Source organism: Podarcis cretensis (genome assembly GCF_951804945.1).
Source record: "Podarcis cretensis genome assembly, chromosome: 11".
NCBI lineage: Eukaryota > Metazoa > Chordata > Lepidosauria > Squamata > Lacertidae > Podarcis > Podarcis cretensis.
Genome location: NC_137180.1, coordinates 57,570,937 through 57,590,655, shown reverse-complemented (window position 1 = coordinate 57,590,655; position 19,719 = coordinate 57,570,937). Strand labels below are relative to the sequence as shown.

Sequence of the window (19,719 nt, the reverse complement as noted above, 5' to 3'; positions counted from 1 at the left end):
GGATATCACACAAGCAAGGCTTACTCATGTAAAGGCTGCCCACTAAAGGTTCGCCATGTGGTTGGAAAGGGTGTGTCTGAGCGGCATACCAGTCCCACCCAACCAGATCATGTGCGAACCAGTCTCAAATCTCCCAAACATTACAAGCAAACCCTAGGCTGGTGCATCTTAAGGAAAGAATCGTCTGGAGAGGTGCTTCATCCCAGCTGGAGAGACGTGCTAGTCCCCAATATCTCAGCAGGTAAATTGGAGCAACGACGATCGCTTAATACACAGTACCTGCATCACCATTGGTGATCGTAAGTCCAGAAGGTCTCTTCACAATTGCCATTGTGTGCATGTTCAGAGATAACCAGCAACAGTTTTCCATGTGTATTCCAACCTCGTACGCTCCAAGGTGACGGGACCCATGCAAGATCGCAGACCTGGAAAAGTGCTTTTTCAGGCACGGTGCCTCCCAAAATGCATATTTTGGGGTGCCGTGTGAGATCACAGACCCACAAAACAGTTTTGGGGGGGAAGAGGGAGAGATCTTGGCCCAAAATCTCATGAGAGCATGGTGCCCCAATGGCTGCGGTGCCCTCATGGGGGGGGGGGGAAGGAATGTCCTGGTTTTTCCAGGGCACTTGGTGGGTATGTAACTTGTCTGCTGGAAGTGGTATCCCCAGTTATGGGATGGGGTGGAAGCAAAATTTGCTTCACGTCTTAAGTGGGGTCCCACTCCCTCTTCCAGGTCCTTGCACTGATTTGTACAGTGGTACCTCGGGTTACATACGCTTCAGGTTACATACGCTTCAGGTTACACACTCCGCTAACCTAGAAATAGTGCTTCAGGTTAAGAACTTTGCTTCAGGATGAGAACAGAAATCGGGCTCCGGCGGCACAGCGGCAGCAGGAGGCCCCATTAGCTAATGTGGTGCTTCAGGTTAAGAACAGTTTCAGGTTAAGTACGGACCTCCGGAACGAATTAAGTACTTAACCCGAGTTACCACTGTACATACATGCAACATGCGTGCAACCTTACTGGAGTAGAACGGTAAGGGCAGGCGTTAATAAGGGAATATTATGATTGACTGTGATTATTGTTGGATGATCTCTCCAGGATTTTCCTAACATGCACCAGCTATGGCAACAAGGGAACCTTTGTTTTTGTAAAAAAAAACCCCACCAGGGCAGCACGATCACACAATTTTTTCCCTTAATGGCAGAAGAAAGTGAATGGATCATCCACTTTTTTTTTTACTCCTACTGCTGTTCTGTTGTGCTGTGCAACATTTTGCTACATAGACTATTTTATAGGAGAAAGCTAGAAAAAAATATTTATTATTAATATTAAAGCAATAGTGCATTTTGGGAGGGGGGTGGAAATCCAAGAGACATTAGAAATTGTGTAAATGCTTAGATTCACTTTTGGTGGATTTTTTTGTACTTTATTTATAACTAATAAAATGAATTGCATTGCTAACTACTTCCCTGGAATATGCGATGGCATCGTGCTTGGGTGGGAAGGGAGCACTGGGTGGTTGTGGGAGCTGGGTTTTTAAAGCACTGGGTCTCGGCGTCTCTAGCAAAGTCTGGAACAAACAAACAAGGGAAGGAACAACCTTTTCGGGTCAGTGGAGTTTTGAGAAAGTTCTGGGGGTGGCAACTGCAAAAGGGCTGCTGTGGGAGGTTGTGGCATATCACAAAATGGCTGCCATTGGGATGTGGTGTAATGCAAAATGGCTGCTGGTGGTATAACTGCAACATCCAAAAGGGCAGAAAAAGAGACAGGAACACAAGATGGGGCTGGTATGCCCCCACCAGGGCCAGATTTAGGCTTGATGAGGCCCTAAGCTACTGAAGGTAAAGGGGCCCTTTATATATCCAGGTGTCCTTTGTCAACAACAAATTGTCGCTGTTTTTTTGTGTTGAATATATGCTATATAGTAATTTATAGACCTAATAGGTATCTAAAGCCATTTGCCATGCAACCAGTCCATGCAGAATGTAGGCACCCTATATATAGAAATTGTAGCACCCTGCTTGTGGTTAACACTTAGCTGGAATGAAATATTCAACGCAGCAATAGAGAAATTAAAATAATAATTTATTTGTCAGACAAATAAATATGAGGCACAGTGGTATATGGTTACCAAGCTCTGGCCTGGCCTCCTGCCATTCTGGCCAGCACTTATATTTCCTTAATCCAGCCCCCTTGCTCCTCCTGTGGCTGCCTCTGTCCAATCAGCCTGGTTGAAATTCCTATTGGCTGTTTGCTAGAACCAATCACAAAAGATACACCCATTTCCTTTTGCCCTTTTATGGAAATCAAAAAGCTATATATTCTTCTATCTATAAATGACAAATAAGTAGTAATATATCTTACATGTGTCTCAACAAGGAATCTTAATTACCAGCTCACCTCTTGCCCTCCTTGCCCTATTGCCTTCCAAAACAGATGGTTAATCTTGAATTTTTATCTTAAACATATGTCAAGGATTTTGAGTTCACATCAACATTGAGAGATCTCCTTCATTTGAAGGTTTCTAAACAAAAGGCCTGACAACCATATATCAGGAGTGCTTGATGGCGTCTCCTGTCTGGCAGGAGGCTGGTGGCTGATGGCTGACTTAATTTCAGGATAGTTACAACTCTTACAACTATATGAAATAAGAATCTAGCATTTCTTAAATCCTTTGCATAATTATATTTAAGCTAATATATTTAATACATAAATAACCTTTTAAAAGGAAAAGAAATCTTAAAAGGATCTTAGTTTAAGAAAGAAACAGCTTTAGAAAAGACTTCCCAAAAATGTTCTCTTTCTGCCAGCCAAGCCAGTTGTCTTTTTCACTGCTCTTGACCTTTTTAACCTTAGGAAGAAGATATGGCTCATTTTACTATTTATCAACCCTTAATTTGTAGGGTCAGTGTAACCTTGGTTGTCAGCCTGTAATTCCCTTTTTACGACTTTGAGAATTGTTTTCTGCTATAAATCAGGGGGCCCCCTTGTCTAGGAGTAAAAACATTTTGCCAAGGTTCTTAGGCAGCTGGTCTTCTGCCTGGCATAAAACATTTGAAAATCTTTAAGCTCATTTTAAAATACAAGCCCTGATTAAACATATAAGCTTTAATAAAAATGCAGGGTTATGATTAGATGCCTCAAAATGAGCAAACCAGTGATATTTTAGGGAGCAGGCGAGCAGGTGGGGGCCTACAACACAGGAGCCTACACAACACAAAACACTGTTGCTGTAGGTAAAGGTAAAGGTAAAGGGACCCCAGATTGTTAGGTCCAGTCGCAGATGACTCTGGGGTTGCGGCGCTCATCCCGCTTTATTGGCCGAGAGAGCCGGCGTACAGCTTCCTGGTAACAAGGCCAGCACGACTAAGCCGCTTCTGGCGAACTAGAGCAACACATGGAAATGCCGTTTACCTTCCCACCAGAGCGGTACCTATTTATCTACTTGCACTTTGACGTGCTTTCGAACTGCTAGGTTGGCAGGAGCTGGGACCGAGCAACGGGAGCTCACCCCGTTGCGGGGATTTGAACTGCCAACCTGATCGGCAAGTCCTAGGCTCTGTGGTTTAGACCACAGCACCATCCACATCCCTTCGTTGCTGTATGTAGGTTTTATCTTATCCGGTTTTTTTAATCTTATATTTTAGAAATGTACATCCAGGTTTTTTCCCTTTATTTTTTTGGGGGGCCCCCAAGAGAGTGGGGCCCTAAGCTATAGCTTGTTTAGCTTATACGTAAATCTGGCACTGGCCCCCGCCATGAGCCAATAGGGAAAACGGAGAAGAGGCGCTTAGAGCAATGAGGAAAAGACATTTATCTCAGCCACCGCCAGACTGGATCACAGATAGAAGCTCTTTGCAGAACTCCTCTGCTCAGAATGGATGGGAAGTGAATGTCCGATCCTGGCATCAAATGAAATGTGAGTGTGTTTTAAGGGTGGCTGTGCAACTTGGAGAGGCCAAACTGCCGGGGAGGGGAAAAGAACTGAGACAGAAGGACAAATGGTCTCCTGTCCATTGTGGATATGTTGGGGAGTTTTTTGGCAAACCACTGTTGGGGTGAACTGTTGGGAGGGGGGACTGGTTTGAGGACAAGCTGTGTGGTAAAGGAGCTTCGGTTGAGTGGTGAGGGGAGTGTGAGGGACTGGGTGAGGTGTAAAGGGAGGAGGGGTGGCCAGGTATGGGAGAAGGAGAGTTGGGGAGGCAGGTGCAGTGAGCAGGGGTGGTAGCCCTGTGTGTGTGTATACATAAGAAGAGCCTGCAGGATCAGGCCAGTGGTCCATTTTGTCCAGCATCCTGTTCTCACAGTGGCCTGTGAAAACCAGCGATCAGAACACGAGCATAAGAACAACTCTCTCCTGCTGTTCCCAGCAAATGGTATCCAGAAGGATTTCTGCTTCCAACTCAGAAGGTAAAGCACAACTCTCATGGTCAGCAGCCATTGACAGCTCTCTCCTCAATATATTTGTCTCCCTTGGGAGGTGATGAACTCTCCTTCCTTGGAGATTTTTTAAGCAGAGGTTGGATGGCCATCTGTCATTTGAGATTCCTGCATTGCAGGGGGTTCAACTGAATGACCCTCGAGGTCCCTTCCAGCTCTATCAATCTATAGTCACAGTAAGGGGTTGCAAAATCCCTGTTACAGATGTCCAGCTCACATTAAAGGTAAAGGTACCCCTGACTGTTAGGTCCAGTCGTGGACGACTCTGGGGTTGCAGCGCTCATCTCACTTTACTGGCTGAGGGAGCTGGCGTACAGCTTCCGGGTCATGTGGCCAGCATGACTAAGCCACTTCTGGCGAACCAGAGCAGCGCACGGAAACGCAGTTTACCTTCCCGCTGGAGCGGTACCTATTTATCTACTTGCACTTTTGTGCTTTTGAATTGCTAGGTTGGCAGGAGCAGGGACCGAGCAGCGGGAGCTCACCCCGTCGTGGGGATTCTAACCGTCGACCTTCTGATTGGCAAGCCCTAGGCTCTGTGGTTTAACCCACAGCGCCACCCGCGTGCCCCAGCTCACATTACCCTGCACAAAATGTAGAGTTTCCAGGAGTCTTTGTGAAGCTTTATTCTGCTAAACTCATTTCAAATCCTGTTGTTTGCAGATATCTCCAAGGAGATGTATTAGTCCCCAAGGAAAAGATGAATAAAAAGGAGAGCCTTAGGGTAACTAGGTAGTCTGTGGGGCTAAAATGCTGCCATTAGGCGAAGGCAAGAGGCAGTTGCGAGAAAGAAAACAGCAGCAGGCCTTTAAAGGACAGCATCTAAAGTTTGGCAGACATCACTGGCGTTACGGTTGCAGAACCACGCCTGCCATTCTCAGTTCCTGCAGCCGCACCAATTTAATTTGGGTTTCTGTAGTATGGCATTGACCGAGGAGCGAGCGCGTTAGCAAACGAGGAAGTCACTGCAGCAAACGAGCTCTCCATGCCTGACCAGCTGACAGCTCCCCAGCTCCCTTTGCCAAGAATGCATTCATTTTAAAGAAATATATGTAAATCCTCCCATTGGATTCCCTCCCAGCGGGAATCTTATTACGCCTGTAGCGTCAGTTGTTGTAGCAACGGGCCTCCGGTGGGGGTGGGGTGTCAAAAGTTGAACGCAGCAGAAAGGGAAAGGAGGATGGAGGCATTTTTGTATGAGTTGCTTTGACCAGGGTCTCCTGTTGGGTCTCTGCAAGGAGCCTCAGCTTTGGTTTGAACACACTTTGCATTGACTCCTGAAATAGGGAATCCTAGAACTGTAGAGTTGACCTCCAAAGGGTCATCTAGCCCAACCCCCCTTCAATCACAGCTAAAAAATCCCAGAGAACTGGCCATCGAATCTCTGCTTAAAAACCTCCAGCAAAGGAGAGCCCACCACATTCAGTTGGAGTCCGTTCCGCGGTCGAACATCTCTCACCATCAGGAAGTTCTCCCTCTTTAGTTGGAATCGTCATTCCTGTAATTTGTGCCTGATGGTTCAGGGTCCTACCCATAGGAGCAGCAGAAAACAAGCTTACTCCTTCAGCTATCATATCACCTCTCAGCCTTCTCTTCTCCAGGCTAAATATACCCAACTCCTTCAACTGTTCTTCATAAGGCTTGGTTTCTAGACCCTTGATCGTCTTGGTTGCCCTCCACTGCATGCATTCCATCTTGTTAATGTCCCCCTTAAATTGTGGTACCCAGAACTGGACATAGGACTCCAGGTGGGGGTCTGATCAAAGCATGATGAAGCTGTACTATTACTTCCCTTGATTGGGGTACAGTGGAACCTCGACTCACGACCAGAATCCATTCCGGAGGCCCGTCCTTATGGTGAAATGGGTTGCTGGGAGAGGGTCATTGTGCACAGGCGCGGGCGGTGATTGCCCGCTTCTGCGGAGGCGCAAACTGCGATCACCGCTCCTGCGCATGGGCGAAGGGCGGCAAACCCGCCGGTTACTTCCAGGTTTGGTGGCAATTGTAAGTACAGTGGAGTGCGAGTGGAGGCAATTGTAAGTACAGGTCCTACTGTACTCTACTTCTGCAGGGAGGGTTTTTGTGTGGGTGGGGTGTCCTTGGGTACCCCCACTTCATGCAGCTGAGACCCACAAGTAGTGCATGCTGCTCAATTAAGGCAAATAGAGCATTGTTCCACCTTCTGCTGCTCTCTCTTCCTTCTGCCCTACCAGTCCTAATGGAAAATGAATGGACTATACACAATTCTCTGGTGTTCGTATGTAAAGTTGTATACATAGTTCTATGATTCTATGACTTGTCTTGTGAGCAACCTGTGGCCTTCAAGAAATTGTTGGACTCCAACTCCCATCAGCTGGACAATTGTCAGGGATGATAGGGGCTGTAGTTCAACAATATTTGAATGGCCACACGTTCCCCATCCCTGACTTACCTCAACAGCCTGGGAATTGAACCTTGAATCTTTCATAGCCAAAGCATACACTCCATCATTCAGAGGTTTAGCTCCTAGATGGGCAGGAGATGACCAATGTTATTCTAGCTGCAAGAACATCCCTATTCACCTAATTAGAGGCAACCAATCCTAGGTTGGCATTTTCAGAACTCTGGATGGGGGTGACCAGCTCATCATACGGGATTTATTTATGCCTATAATAAAACCCAACAATATTTTTAGTCAACTTTATTCATGCTTAAGTACCAGCATATAATCTGGCAAAGTTAAAATGGCTCCATCGCACACACTGGAAATGTTTTTAATCAGAGAAAGGTGTCTTCTGTTTTTCGTGTAAGTTGCTTTTTGTTAAAGTATTTTGTTCTTTTTTTTAATTAAAAAAAGGATAAATCAAATAACAGCAATAATTAAAAATGTTAAAACACAGCATTTTAAAGAAATTTTAGTAAAGGTTTTCCAGCGAACAGGCACTATAATGACAAATGAACTGCGCATTAATGTTTTTTTGTAGATTGCTCTGAAATGATTTAAACAAGGAGAAAAGAAGTTTTAAGTGCAATGAAAATTTTACCGAAGAGGCATATATTTTTACAAAATTGGGGTAAACTGCCAATATTTTGTAACAGAAGCCTGTAAGCCCATTGAAAGGAAACTGGTTGGTTTAAATTTACACGGTAAGCAAAAATGGGTTTGTTTTGACATTCTGTTTAAGATGGGGGAAGAAAGGGAACAGGGACCCAGACTGGGAAACACCATTGCCCAGCCAGGTTTAAGGATTTCAAGGGAAAAAAGTACATTTAACGTTGCCATTAATTCCTTGGAAACAGCTCTCTGTAGGTTAACCCATCGCCTCGATTCTGATCCAGCCACTTCCCGCAGGGGAAATTTGTGGTCACACCTGTAGCAGAGTTGGTGATCTCCACCCGTTCCACCAGCCATCCGCACGAGATCCCGGTGCTGTCGTGCTCAATGCGGACTTTTTTCAACTCCCCAAGCTCAAGGATCTCTAAGTAGAACCGGTCGGTATTGCCCCGCTCAAAGAGGTTGCGGCACTTCTGTTTGAGCGCCCGCTTGCCGGAGTCCCCGTTCACTCCGAATATGGTAATGAGGACGTTGGCATCTGTGCCAGACCCCTTCTCAAACCCTGTCACAACAATGACCTCATATTTGACTGGCACCAAACTCCGAGCTTTGCTGGCAAAACTCTCGATCACCTTGGCACACTCAAAGACCTTTTGGTCCCCCCTTTTCCTGCAGAGTGGTATTTTCGCATTGCACCTGAAGAAATACCTGCCAAAAGGAACAGAACAGAGCTTTGTACCTGGGACGATTAACGGCTTACCTTTCTGACCAAATATTTCGCTGCAGGGAGCTTATTTTTCTTGGGAGAGAGAAGCCACACTTTCCATAACAACTATTTTGTTGGCTTTGCTAAATCCCATTTGATTGAATGTTTTGTTATCCTCCTTTTGTTTAAATTCCTTTGGCTGGCAAACTTCCATAAGCATACCAGGCACAGAAATCCATTTAATTGGATGTGTAGCCTACTGCCCTCCGCCCTGCTTCTGAAAAGTTGCAATCTCTGCCCCATCCATTTCTCCAACCCCAATCTCAGATGACGATGATGATTTATTTCATTTATGAATCCCTTCCCACGAGGTGTCTCAAAGTGATCTGCAGTGTAATAACATATGCAAAAAAGTTGCGTATATAAAAACTGTTAAAACAATTGCAGATATAAAATAAACTTTTTTTAAAAAAAAAATCCCATGTAGCTAGCTAGATAGAGAGAGAATATAACAGCAACAGCACATGTGTAAAAATCAATTCAGATCCAGCACAGATACCAACTGGGATAAAGATCTCTATTTCAAAAGCTTGTTGAAAGAGGAACATTTTTCGCAGGTGCCAAAAAGGCAACAGAGAAGGCGACTGTTCAGTATGCAATGGGAGGGACTTTCAAAGGCGTGATGCCACCACACAAAAGGCCCTGTTCTGACACTGTAGGGAATGAACTGGCATACCAACTCTTTGCTACAAAGATGACATGAAGGCTGGCAACATCGACCCCGCTGTGTGGGAATTCCTTGCAGAGGACTGCAGTACAGTCATACCTTGGGTTACAGATGCTTCAGGTTGCGAACGGGTTACTTGCGGGTTTCGGCGGTTGTGCATGCACAGAAGCGCTAAATATAACTTTGCGCATGCACAGAAGTCTTGAATCGCAACCCGCGTGTGCACAGAAGCGCCGCTGCGGGTTGCGAACGTGTATCCCATATGGATCACGTTCACAACCCAAGTGTCCACTGTACTGTACCTGGAGACACACAGGTCATGCATCCATAGCAGTGGACCAGAAGAGGAATGACCACTGGGAGGAGCTCAGAGAGAAGAAACGCCGTGGTGCATCTGCAGCAGCACAACTGGATGCCTTCATCTGCCCCAGCTGCAACAAAACATGTCTCTCCCGTACCAGTCTCTATAGTCACAACAGATGCTGTAATCTTCCAACAGTTTGACTTCACTTCCAAAGGCACACTCCTCCATTGTCTCCTGAGACAGGTGGGTGCCAACAACAGATGGGAGCAAGCTTCCTGCTAAGATGATAGCTGCAGGCTACTGTCTCTTGCCAAAAGCAGTGATAGACTGTATATGTAGAGGACGAGGCTATCTTTTAGGCATGCTGCTCCCAGTTTGCAGAATGTACAATTTTTCAGCAGTGGCAAAGTATGATGATGATATTCTGCTCTAGTGAGCGGTCCAGCTGCCACATTTTTCACTAGCTGCAGATTCTGGGAGAGCCTCAAGGGTATAGAACACATCACAGCAATCCAAGCTGGAGGTTACCTCAGAAGTCTGGCATCCCCAGATGCTGAATGTGCCAACATACCTTCTTAAAACAATGATTTGTGCTTGAACTCAAAAAGTTTCATTGGTATAGCTGCGAAACACCACCCCATTGGTTCTGCATGGTATGTAATCACACCTGCTCTCAAACCTCTAACAGGTTGAGTTGCATGATAGGTTGGTTCTTTGACAGGTTCAGGGTAAGGTAGGATCAGATGGGAATGGGCAAATGTGACCAAACGCAAGGGACACTTTGTGCGTTGCTAACAAAATGGGGATTTGTTTACTTTCAGCTCCAGGGCCCATACAGTCATTCCCAATCTGTGTGTTGGCATACACTAGTTGTACCTCAAGGGAAGTGTGACTGGTTTCATGGGAAATTAACTAATTGAATAATTAACAGCTCTTGTGAGCCCCAAAGACTCTTACGGAGAAGGCTCTTTGGTCTGCCTCCATGTTTTTCATTGTTTTGCCTAACCCTGAGCCAAAAATTAGAAAATACGGGGCTAAGATGGGTGAAAAGGGGCAACCTCCTTTTTCGAATTTTGAGGGGAGGGAGAAAATCTTGTAATGTTGCGGGAATGGGGCTCATGAGAAAAAGTGGTGGACATGGCAGCGTTTTGTTCTTTCGAATGCAATTTTGGTGCCGATGCAAAACAACCGTAGAGGTCCTATTGATGGCCCGGCAATTGCTATTTCCATGCCTTCCATGCCTTTTCTGGAATTACGACACACCATGATATGATATCTCAAGGGTCTTTTGTGTCTGTGTAGCAGAGAATGGCAGCCTGCACTTAGGAATGGGGATAAATGCAGTTCAGTTCCCATTTAAAGGCCAACTTAGTTAATGTGCATATCCTGAAACAATCCACCAACTCCAGCACAGCCCTTCTTCAAAATTTACATTTCTCGGAATTTTGCAATTTCGGTTCTCCAGCCAAGTAACGTGCACAGATATGCATTTAAAATGTGCATTAAAATTCAAATGGCATACAAGAATGCATAGATTCGGAAGGGACTAGAGATGGGGAAGAAATTTGATTTAAGATAGGGTTAGAGGCAAACCTTCAGATAAGCATTTTCCAAAATAATATGTGAACCAAAACACAGATGTCATATGAAATTAGCGTTTCTTCAAATTTTGCAGTGCAGTTCTCCAGCCAATTGGAGGGGATGAGAAATCCAGAGAAAGCAAATTTTCCAAATTTGCCCATCTTTATGTATCCTACTGCAGATGGTTGTACCATCTGGTACCATCTTCCCTGCTCTACCCACCTGCATGTTCTACTTACTCATGAGTATAATGCCTGAGTAGGAAAAACCAAGAAACATCCAGTCAAATCTGGAAAGCCAGCAACCCTATCGGTGAGCTACATTCATCTGGTTCCATCTGGTTTACCTCCTGAACAAGAGAGCCAGCAGTCATTCAGCCCTATAGGGGGAAGGGGGACTGTAGACTTGACCCGACACCATAGTCAGGACATGGACCTTGTTGCAACTATCTGGAAATACCACCAGATCCAGTTGTCCCTGCCACTTGTGGAATCAGTGAATGCCAGAGACATCTAGGGCAGGCATAAGCAAACTCGCCCCTCCAGATGTTTTGGGACTACAACTCCCATCAACCCTGACCACTGGTTCTGTTAGCTAGGGATGATGGGAGTTGTAGTCCCAAAAACATCTGGAGGGCCGAGTTTGCCTGTGTCTGATCTAGAGAGCTCTTTCCTACAAGCCACTTACTGGTTGAAAAGTTCCAACTCCGTGACGATAATCTCCTCAACATGCCAGAAGACTTCTGTTTTCACACTTGATTTCTTTCCATCTTTTGGACAGTGACTAACACAGATGGCCGCAATATCGCCGACATTCTTGGAAGCGAACTCAAATTCGTCTGTTGCTCCTCTGGAGAACACCCCACCCCACCCCGCAACAAAACAAAACAAAAACCCAGTGTTGATTAATATGCAGATTGCAACTATAACAAAGGCGGCATTTTTTCATTTCCGCCAAGCAAAGCAGTTGGCTCCTTACCTCTCTTGCCCTGACCTAGCCACTGTGATCCAAGCGACAGTCACCTCCAGACTTGATTATTGTAACTCACTCTACATGGGGCTGCCCTTGAGACTGACCCAGAAACTCCAGCAGGTGCAGAATGCCGCGGCGAGACTCCTTACGGGGTCCTCACTGCGGGATCACATTCACTCAGTGCTATACCAGCTGCACTGGCTCCCAGGGGAATACAGGATCAGGTTTAAGGTGCTGGTTTTAACCTTTAAAGCCCTATACGGCCTAGGACGCTCGTACCTATGGGACCGCCTCTCCTGGTATGTCCCACGGAGGACCTTATGGTCTTCAAACAAAAACATCTTGGAGGTCCCGGGCCACAGGGAGGTTAGGCTGGCCTCAACCAGAGCCAGGGCTTTTTTGGCCATGGCCCCGATCTGGTGGAATGCTCTGCCACAAGACATCTTTCCGCAGGGCCTGCAAGACAGAGCTGTTCCACCAGGCCTTTGGCCAAGGCACAGTCTGACCCCCTCCTTTGGTAATCCTCACAGAACTCTAGCCCAATGGTTGCCATTAATTTGATTTTGAATTGATTTTAGAATGAATTGATTTTAGAATGCTGTGTTACTTTTATTGTTGTTAGCCGCTCTGAGCCCAGCTTCAGCTGGGGAGGGCAGGATGTAAATAAAATTATTATTATCAGAAAGACCAACAGTCATGATGAGAGGACAGAATTCATACAAGGTTGAGAGGTTGTGAACTCTCCTTCATTGAAAGTTTTGAAGCAGAGGTTGGATGGCCATCTGTCATGGATGCATTGCAGGGGGTTGGACTAGATGACCCTCAGGGTCCCTTCCAACTCTACAATGGTGATTCTGTTATTTATAGTCTGCCGTTCTCCTGAAGTTCCCAGGGTGGATATACTTAAAATCCAGAGCAAAGTTAATCAATAATATTAAAACAGGTCAACGTAAATTTCCATTCAAATGAAGCAGCAGCAATATAAATCCAGTCCTCCATACCTCATTCTTCACCAAAAGCCTGCGTCTTCCTCCAATGGCATTATATTGGAGGGAGGGTCAGCTCTCAGTGGTAGAGTGTAAGTGTTGGTGACCATGCTGAGAAGTAGTATAGATTTAGAACAGTGGTTTGCAGAGGGACATATTTCAGAAGACAAAAGTTGGGAAGAACTGAGCGGTGAACAGTTAGGAGAAGAAGAACTGGGAGAGAAAGTTAACAGGCTCACTTTCACTGAAAACGTCCATCCGCTCAGCCCAAGGTCAAGGAGAACAGATAAGGTGGCAGCACAGAAAGCAAAGTGGTTGCGAGATCAGGTTGCAAGACATGGAAGTGACATGGGCAACTAGGGGGGAAGTGGTGGTACCCTTAATTGGGTGCACCTTCATTCCTAGAAATGGATTCTTTGATCTCTTGCTGTGATCACTAAAATTTCTAACCGGTAAGAGACTCCTTTCGCTTTATTCTGTTTATCTTCTGCCAAACGGGAGAAGGAAGCTGAGTCCCTGAAGAGTGACAGTAAGCTTTCCATGTAGAAGGTCAGAGGTTCCGTAGTTTCCAATTAGCAATAATCGCGCCTCGGATTAACCTCATTGGCTACGATACTGCCACTGCGCAAAGCAAGGATTCTCCTAGCAAAGTATTGGAAGACACAAGAGCTACCCACGCTGGAGGAATGGCAGGCGAAAGTGATCGACTTTATGGGACTGGCAGAAATGACCGGCAGAATCCGCGACCAAGAGAAAGAGACTGTGGAAGAAGATTGGAAGAAGTTTAAAATATATCTTAAGAGTTACTATAAAATTGAGGAGTGCTAAAATGCAGAGGGAGAGGAAGACGTAGAATTGCAGCGATAAATTGTGTTAAGTTTAGGGTGAAATTGAAAAGGAGAATGAATTTATATTTAATTGGCTAAAAAGGGTTGCTGAACAATTGTTTAAAATAAAGGATGCAAAAAGGGGAAGGTATGGGGAAGTCCGGGAAAAGAGGCTTATGGAAATGAGGTAAAGAAAGTATGACTTTTTATGTTTGTTTTTATGTTATTTTTGTGTTTGTTAAAAATTTGGAAATTAATAAAAAATTTATTAAAAAAAAAAGAAGGTCAGAGGTTCCACTGGCAGCATCTGCAGGCAGATGCTGGGAGAGATTCCCTCTCTGAAACCCTGGAAAGCCACTGCCAGCCAGTGTAGGCAATGCAAAGATGAATGGACCACTGGTCTGATTCAGTGTAAGGCAACCTCTTAGAAGAGGAATTTCCTGTTAGACAGAGAGGAATGCCTCTTCTGCAACAAAATTGCCATCAGCAATCATCGTCGCCATATATTATTAAAACCACCCACATACCTCAAAAATCTCCTTTTTTTGGGTGAGTTCTCCAGAAGGAACTCTTTTGACCGTCCCTTCTTCCCCTCGAAAATAAGAGAGACGTTCTCCTTTGTCTCTGCGTCATCTCGGTCGCTCGTGACTGTCTCGATCTTGTAAGCTTGGAAGTCAGAAAAGAGCTTATGATGAAGAAGGGGAAAGACACAGGCCCTCAGCCCTTCCTAGTTCATAGCTGCCATTTGAGCTTTCAGGCTTGGTTTGCTATTAAGAGTGTCTGTTTCACATGCGTCATATCTGACAACATGTAAAGGTCCTAAAGGGGGAAAGATCTGGGCTTCTTCTCCTGGCTTAAAGCAGGGATGGGGAGCTTGGGACCTTCTCCAGATGTTGCAGGACTACAACACCCATCAGCCCCACCAAGGATGGCCAATAGTCAGGGATGATGGGAGTGGTAGTTCAGCAACACTTGAATGGCCATAGGCTCCCCAGCCCTGCACCTTCCACCTTGTGCACAATGAACACAGAAGAAGCTGGGTGAAGAGTCTTTAAGATGCTTCTTCATTAACAGCATGACCTAGTAACTCTTTTCAGGTGTTAAAGCTGCGGGCAAGAGTAACCTAGCTCTACTCCCTCCCAACATTTTTGTTCCATTTAAACTTGGGAAGGTAGAGAATTGTACCTGTGGAACATTTTACAACAGCCCATGATACTGTTTATTCAGACAAGTGGGGCAAAGTGGGGCATCAACACCACTGGCCCAGATTTCACCAGCTCCAAAGCGGTCCCCGCATTTGCTGTTTCCATGCCCTGATGCAGATGTTGAGGTATGGGCCCTCTGTAAAAGGTAAAGGTAAAGGGACTCCTGACCATTAGGTCCAGTCGTGACCAACTCTGGGGTGGCAGTGCTCATCTTGCTTTATTGGCCGAGGGAGCTGGCGTACAGCTTCCGGGTCATGTGGCCAACATGACTAAGCCGCTTCTGGCGAACCAGAGCAGCACACGGAAACGGTGATTACCTTCCTGCCGGAGCGGTACCTATTTATCTACTTGCAGGTTGACGTGCTTTCGAACTGCTAGGTTGGCAGGAGCAGGGACCGAGCAACGGGAGCTCACCCCGTCGTGGGGATTCGAACTGCCAACCTTCTGATTGGCAAGCCCTAAGCTCTCTGGTTTAACCCACAGTGCCACCCGTGTCCCTGGGGCCCTCTGTAAACCTTTACAAAACCAGGACACCCCATTGCACAGGGGCGCTGGTTGCATGGAACCCTCTGCTTAAGCAGAGACAGATTTGGGGGAGCGCAACCAGTTGCACGGGTGCAGAGCCTCAGTGGTGCTGCAAATATGATGTAGAATGGAAGGCAAGAGGCAGGGGGCCACTGAATTCTGGCATCCCACAGGGGGCTGATGAAATCCGAGCCCCCTGAAGGCTACTGTCATGAACAATTGTTTAGGTGCAAGATTCCCCTCATTGGGCAGTGCCAGTGGTGTGCCCAATGACAAGTGGAGAACAGCTCAGTCAGTAGAGCATGGGACTCTTAATCTCATGGTTGTGGGTTCAAGCCCCACGTTGGGCAAAAGATTCCTGCATTGCAGGGAGTTGGAGTAGATGATTCTTGTGGTCCCTTCTAACTCTACAATTCTATGGTTCTATGACCAGGGGCATAATCCTGCTACTCCACATGGAGCTTCCACCTGTGGAAAATGTTGGAGGAGGGCTAGCATGACTTCCCTTTTAAATAAAATGGCTATCATGAGTTTCCCCCTCCACTGCCCAGATCTCCCATTTAGACCTACAGGTGCGTTCCTTCAGTTCCAGAATGTCATTATTGGCACAGGCCAGCTCTCGGAGGAGCTGCCCATCGTCTTCGCTCTTCGCCAGCCAGCGATCACACTGGAAGCGGAACATCTTGTCCATCAGGGAGTCTTCTATATCGATGTACTCCAAGTGCCAGCCGGGCGCTATCCCTGCAGGAAAGGAAGCACCTCGTTACTTGGGGGGACATGAAGCAGGTTAGGCTGCTGCCACCTACAGGTAGGGATGTCAGATAAGTCCAACAAAAACAGGAATGGAAATCACTGGTGTTCGCTTGTTTGTCCAACATATGGAATGGAAACCAATGGAAATCCAGTGAACACAGTTGGTATTTGCTGCTGCTGTTATTTTCAGTCTGCAAACGGTATGCAATTGATTGTGTCTTCCCTTCCGCTTATACCGTGTCTCCTTTCTGCTGAAATAAATGGGGTGGAATAAGATAACGAAAACATAATTTGCATAATGATGTAAGCATGGTCCACAAGCTTCGTTCTGGTGGTCCATGGTGCATCTTTGGGTTTGTGGTTGAAGAGGTGAGACAGCACGTCTATCGCATCAGATATTCATTTTTATTTTAAGCTACATTTGAATCGCTTCTTCTATTGCATTGCCAAGCCTGGACACTGAGGTCCAGCTCTGAGGGCCTTCTGCAGCTTCCCTCACTGTGAGATATGAAACTACAGGGAACCAGGCAGGAGGCCTTCTCTGTAGTGGCACCCGCCCTGTGGAATGTCCTCCCATCAGATGTCAAACAGATTTGACTTTTAGAAGACATCTGAAGGCAGCCCTGTTCAGGAAGGGGTCTTAACGGTCAGTGTTTTATTGTGTTTGTAATATTTGGGGGATGGGGAGCAACCCACAGTGGCTGGGGAAACCCAGTCAGAAAGGTGGCATAGAAATAAAGTTGTTGTTGTTGTTGCTGCTGCTGCTGCTGCTGCTGTTGATGTCGTCATACAGTGGTACCTCGGGTTACATACACTTCAGGTAACAGACGCTTCAGGTTACAGACTCCACTAACCCAGAAATAGTACCTCAGGTTAAGAACTTTGCTTCAGGATGAGAACAGAAATCACGCAGCAGCGGTGCGGCGGCAGTGGGAGGCCCCATTAGCTAAAGTGGTATCTCAGGTTAAGAACAGTTTCAGGTTAAGAACGGACCTCCGGACTGAATTAAGTTCTTAACCCAAGGTACCACCGTATTACATTTCAATTCCACCTAATTCTGTTGGATTCAGATTGCAACTTCATAAAACAAAAGAAGCAATGAAAACGCAATTAAAAATCATACAGCACACAGAACATTATACCTGCTGCAATAGGTGGGGAAATCATTAGCTGGTTGGCCAAGACCCTCAGCATTTTTTTTAAGTGGTCCATGGAGGTGGGGGGAGTTTGGGAATCCCACTGTGGAGGGAAACAGCATTGCACTGAGCCAGCCCCTTGGTCCATCTGCTGTCTGCACTGGCATGCAATGAAGGAGCATCTCCACCCCCATCGTTCTACCCGGACACTGAGGTCCAGCGCCGAGGGCCTTCTGGCGGCTCCCTCACTGCGAGAAGCCAAGTTACAGGGAACCAGGCAGAGGGCCTTCTCGGTAGTGGCACCCGCCCTGTGGAACGCCCTCCTACCAGATGTCAAAGAGAACAACAACTACTAGACTTTTAGAAGACATCTGAAGGCAGCCCTCTTTAGGGAAGCTTTTAATGTTTGATGTATTGCGGTATTTTAAAATTTTGTTGGAAGCCGCCCAGAGTGGCTGGGGAAGCCCAGCCAGATGGGTGGGGTATAAATAACAACAACAACATCAACAACATATTATTATTATTATTATTATTATTATTATTATTATTATTATTATTATGACTCTCCAGGTTTCAATCAGGAGACATTCCTGGAGATACTGAGGATTGAACCTGGAGACTTCTGCAAGCAGAGCAGACGCTCTACCACTGAACTACGCCCCTGTCCCTAGTCAAAAGTCTCTTTCCCCTGGATTTAATTTACCTGGGGGCAATTAGGAGTGCTGGGCCACCCCTGCCTGCTGCTGTTGGCGGAGTCTCCTTATTCCTATGGCCCACTGTTGTATGGAAATCCAGGCCTGCTCTTCCAATTACATACCTGCCATTTCTCATCACTTAACAACAACGAGAAGAAGGGAAAAGAGTGAGGAGCAGAAAAATGCAGCCCAGGCCCTGCTTGCCTGCCAGCACTTAATTAAGCCTTGAACTCCAGAAGGCAGTGTTTTGTTAGAGGATTACCCAGGACCGCCATGTGTGCTGGAAGACACCAGGCTCAGGGTTTTTCTTCTTTGGCATCCCTGGAAAAGCAAACCCTTGACAAATAAATGCTCTCTCTCCCAAAGCCCTGTCTCCAGCAGTTTGGGAAGAGAGTCTTCAGCAAACAGAAGGCAGAAAAAGGGGGGGGGGGAGGGAAAGGAACCACAACGTCCGCCTGCGGTGAGAGGAGGAGCGGCTGGGCACTGCGGTGGGAATTGGGGGTTGGCGGATGATCACCCGGTGGCTGGAGGGGAGCCAGCTCTCTGAGCCTGGAATCTGCTATTGGATGGAGGGCAGCTGGCGAAGAAGCCAAACCAGAAGGGAGCTGCTTCTCTGCTCAGGAAGAAAGCAAAATAGTTGCTTGGGCAAATAGCTGTGCTTTTTCACTAGGTGTGAATTACATGGGAATGGGGGAAGCTCTCCCTTTTGCGATGGCCCCCTTTCTACGTTTTTTTAGAAGGCTACAGCAGATCTATGATTGGCACCTCCTGCCTCTGTTGAAGGGCTCTCCAGGGAGTCAGGACTGAAGAGTAGGCACACTGCTTCATTCCCAATCAGTGAGTGTCCAGTAACCTCCTGCTAATCTCCTGGAACTTTTTGTACCACAAATGATCCAGTTTAATTTTATTTTTGTTCTGCTTTTCATAGAATTGTAGAGTTGGAAGGGTCATCTAGTCCAACAGCCTGCAAGCAGGAATTTCAACTATAGCATCCATGGCAGATGGCCATTCAAACTCTGTTTAAAGACCTCCAAGGAAGGAAAATCCACAATCTCCCAAGGGAGACCGTTCCACTGTCAAGGAGCTCTTACTGTTAGAAAGTTCTTCCTGGTGTTGAGTCGGAATCTCCTTTCTTGTAACTTGAAGCCACTGGTTCGAGTGCTACCCTCCAGAACAGGAGAAAACAAGCAGAGGCTTGACAACCATATGTCAGGAGTGCTCTGATGGTGTTTCCTGCTTGGCAGGGGGTTGGACTCGATGGCCCTTGTGGTCTCTTCCAACTCTATGATTCTATGATTCTATGATTCTAAGCTTACTCTATCTTTTTCCTTTTTCCTTTCTCCTTCTGTGATGGAACTCCTATTTGACGTTTTCATCCCCCAAAAGTTTTTGATTTGAGTTTCTATTGAAATGAGGCTGCATTTTAATGTTGTATTTTAATCTTGTTTTTAAGTTGTATCTTAATCAATTGTTTTATACCTGGTGTTAACTGCCCTGAGCCTGGTCTTGGCTCTTGGCTGGGGAGGGCAGGGTATAAATAAAAATTATTATTATTATTATTATTATTATTATTATTATTATTATTATCTTCCATAGATAGAATCAAGTAGGCACTTCCAGAGTTAACGCTAAATAGATTACTGCTGGTAAATGAGCCACCATAGCTGCTAGAGGGCCGTGAAAATTTATGTCCACCCATGTACTTGTCTACCCATGTACTATCTGAAACCAAAGGGTTGAATTGATTGCCAGATGGGAATCACCCCCCACCCCCAGTTCTCCTACCCCACTAAGGACTTTATCCAGTGCTTTTTTTTTCAATTT

General features: G+C 46.1%; 1 protein-coding gene across 5 annotated transcripts in view; it reads right to left on the bottom strand.

Moving 5' to 3' along the window:
• Positions 1–6,558: 6,558 nt before the first annotated feature.
• Positions 6,559–19,719, bottom strand: part of LOXHD1 (lipoxygenase homology PLAT domains 1) — a 200,075-nt gene continuing 186,914 nt past the window's right edge. For 4 of the 5 annotated variants that reach the window (XM_079994659.1, XM_079994661.1, XM_079994662.1 and 1 more), the window contains 4 exons: positions 15,882–16,052; positions 14,109–14,247; positions 11,484–11,645; positions 6,559–8,186 (listed from right to left, as the gene is read on the bottom strand). In XM_079994659.1, coding sequence (XP_079850785.1) covers positions 7,706–8,186; positions 11,484–11,645; positions 14,109–14,247; positions 15,882–16,052 — 953 coding nt within the window. In that variant the 3' untranslated portion in view covers positions 6,559–7,705. The remainder of the gene's footprint in view (positions 8,187–11,483; positions 11,646–14,108; positions 14,248–15,881; positions 16,053–19,719) is intronic. The other variant, XR_013843347.1, reaches the window with a different exon arrangement.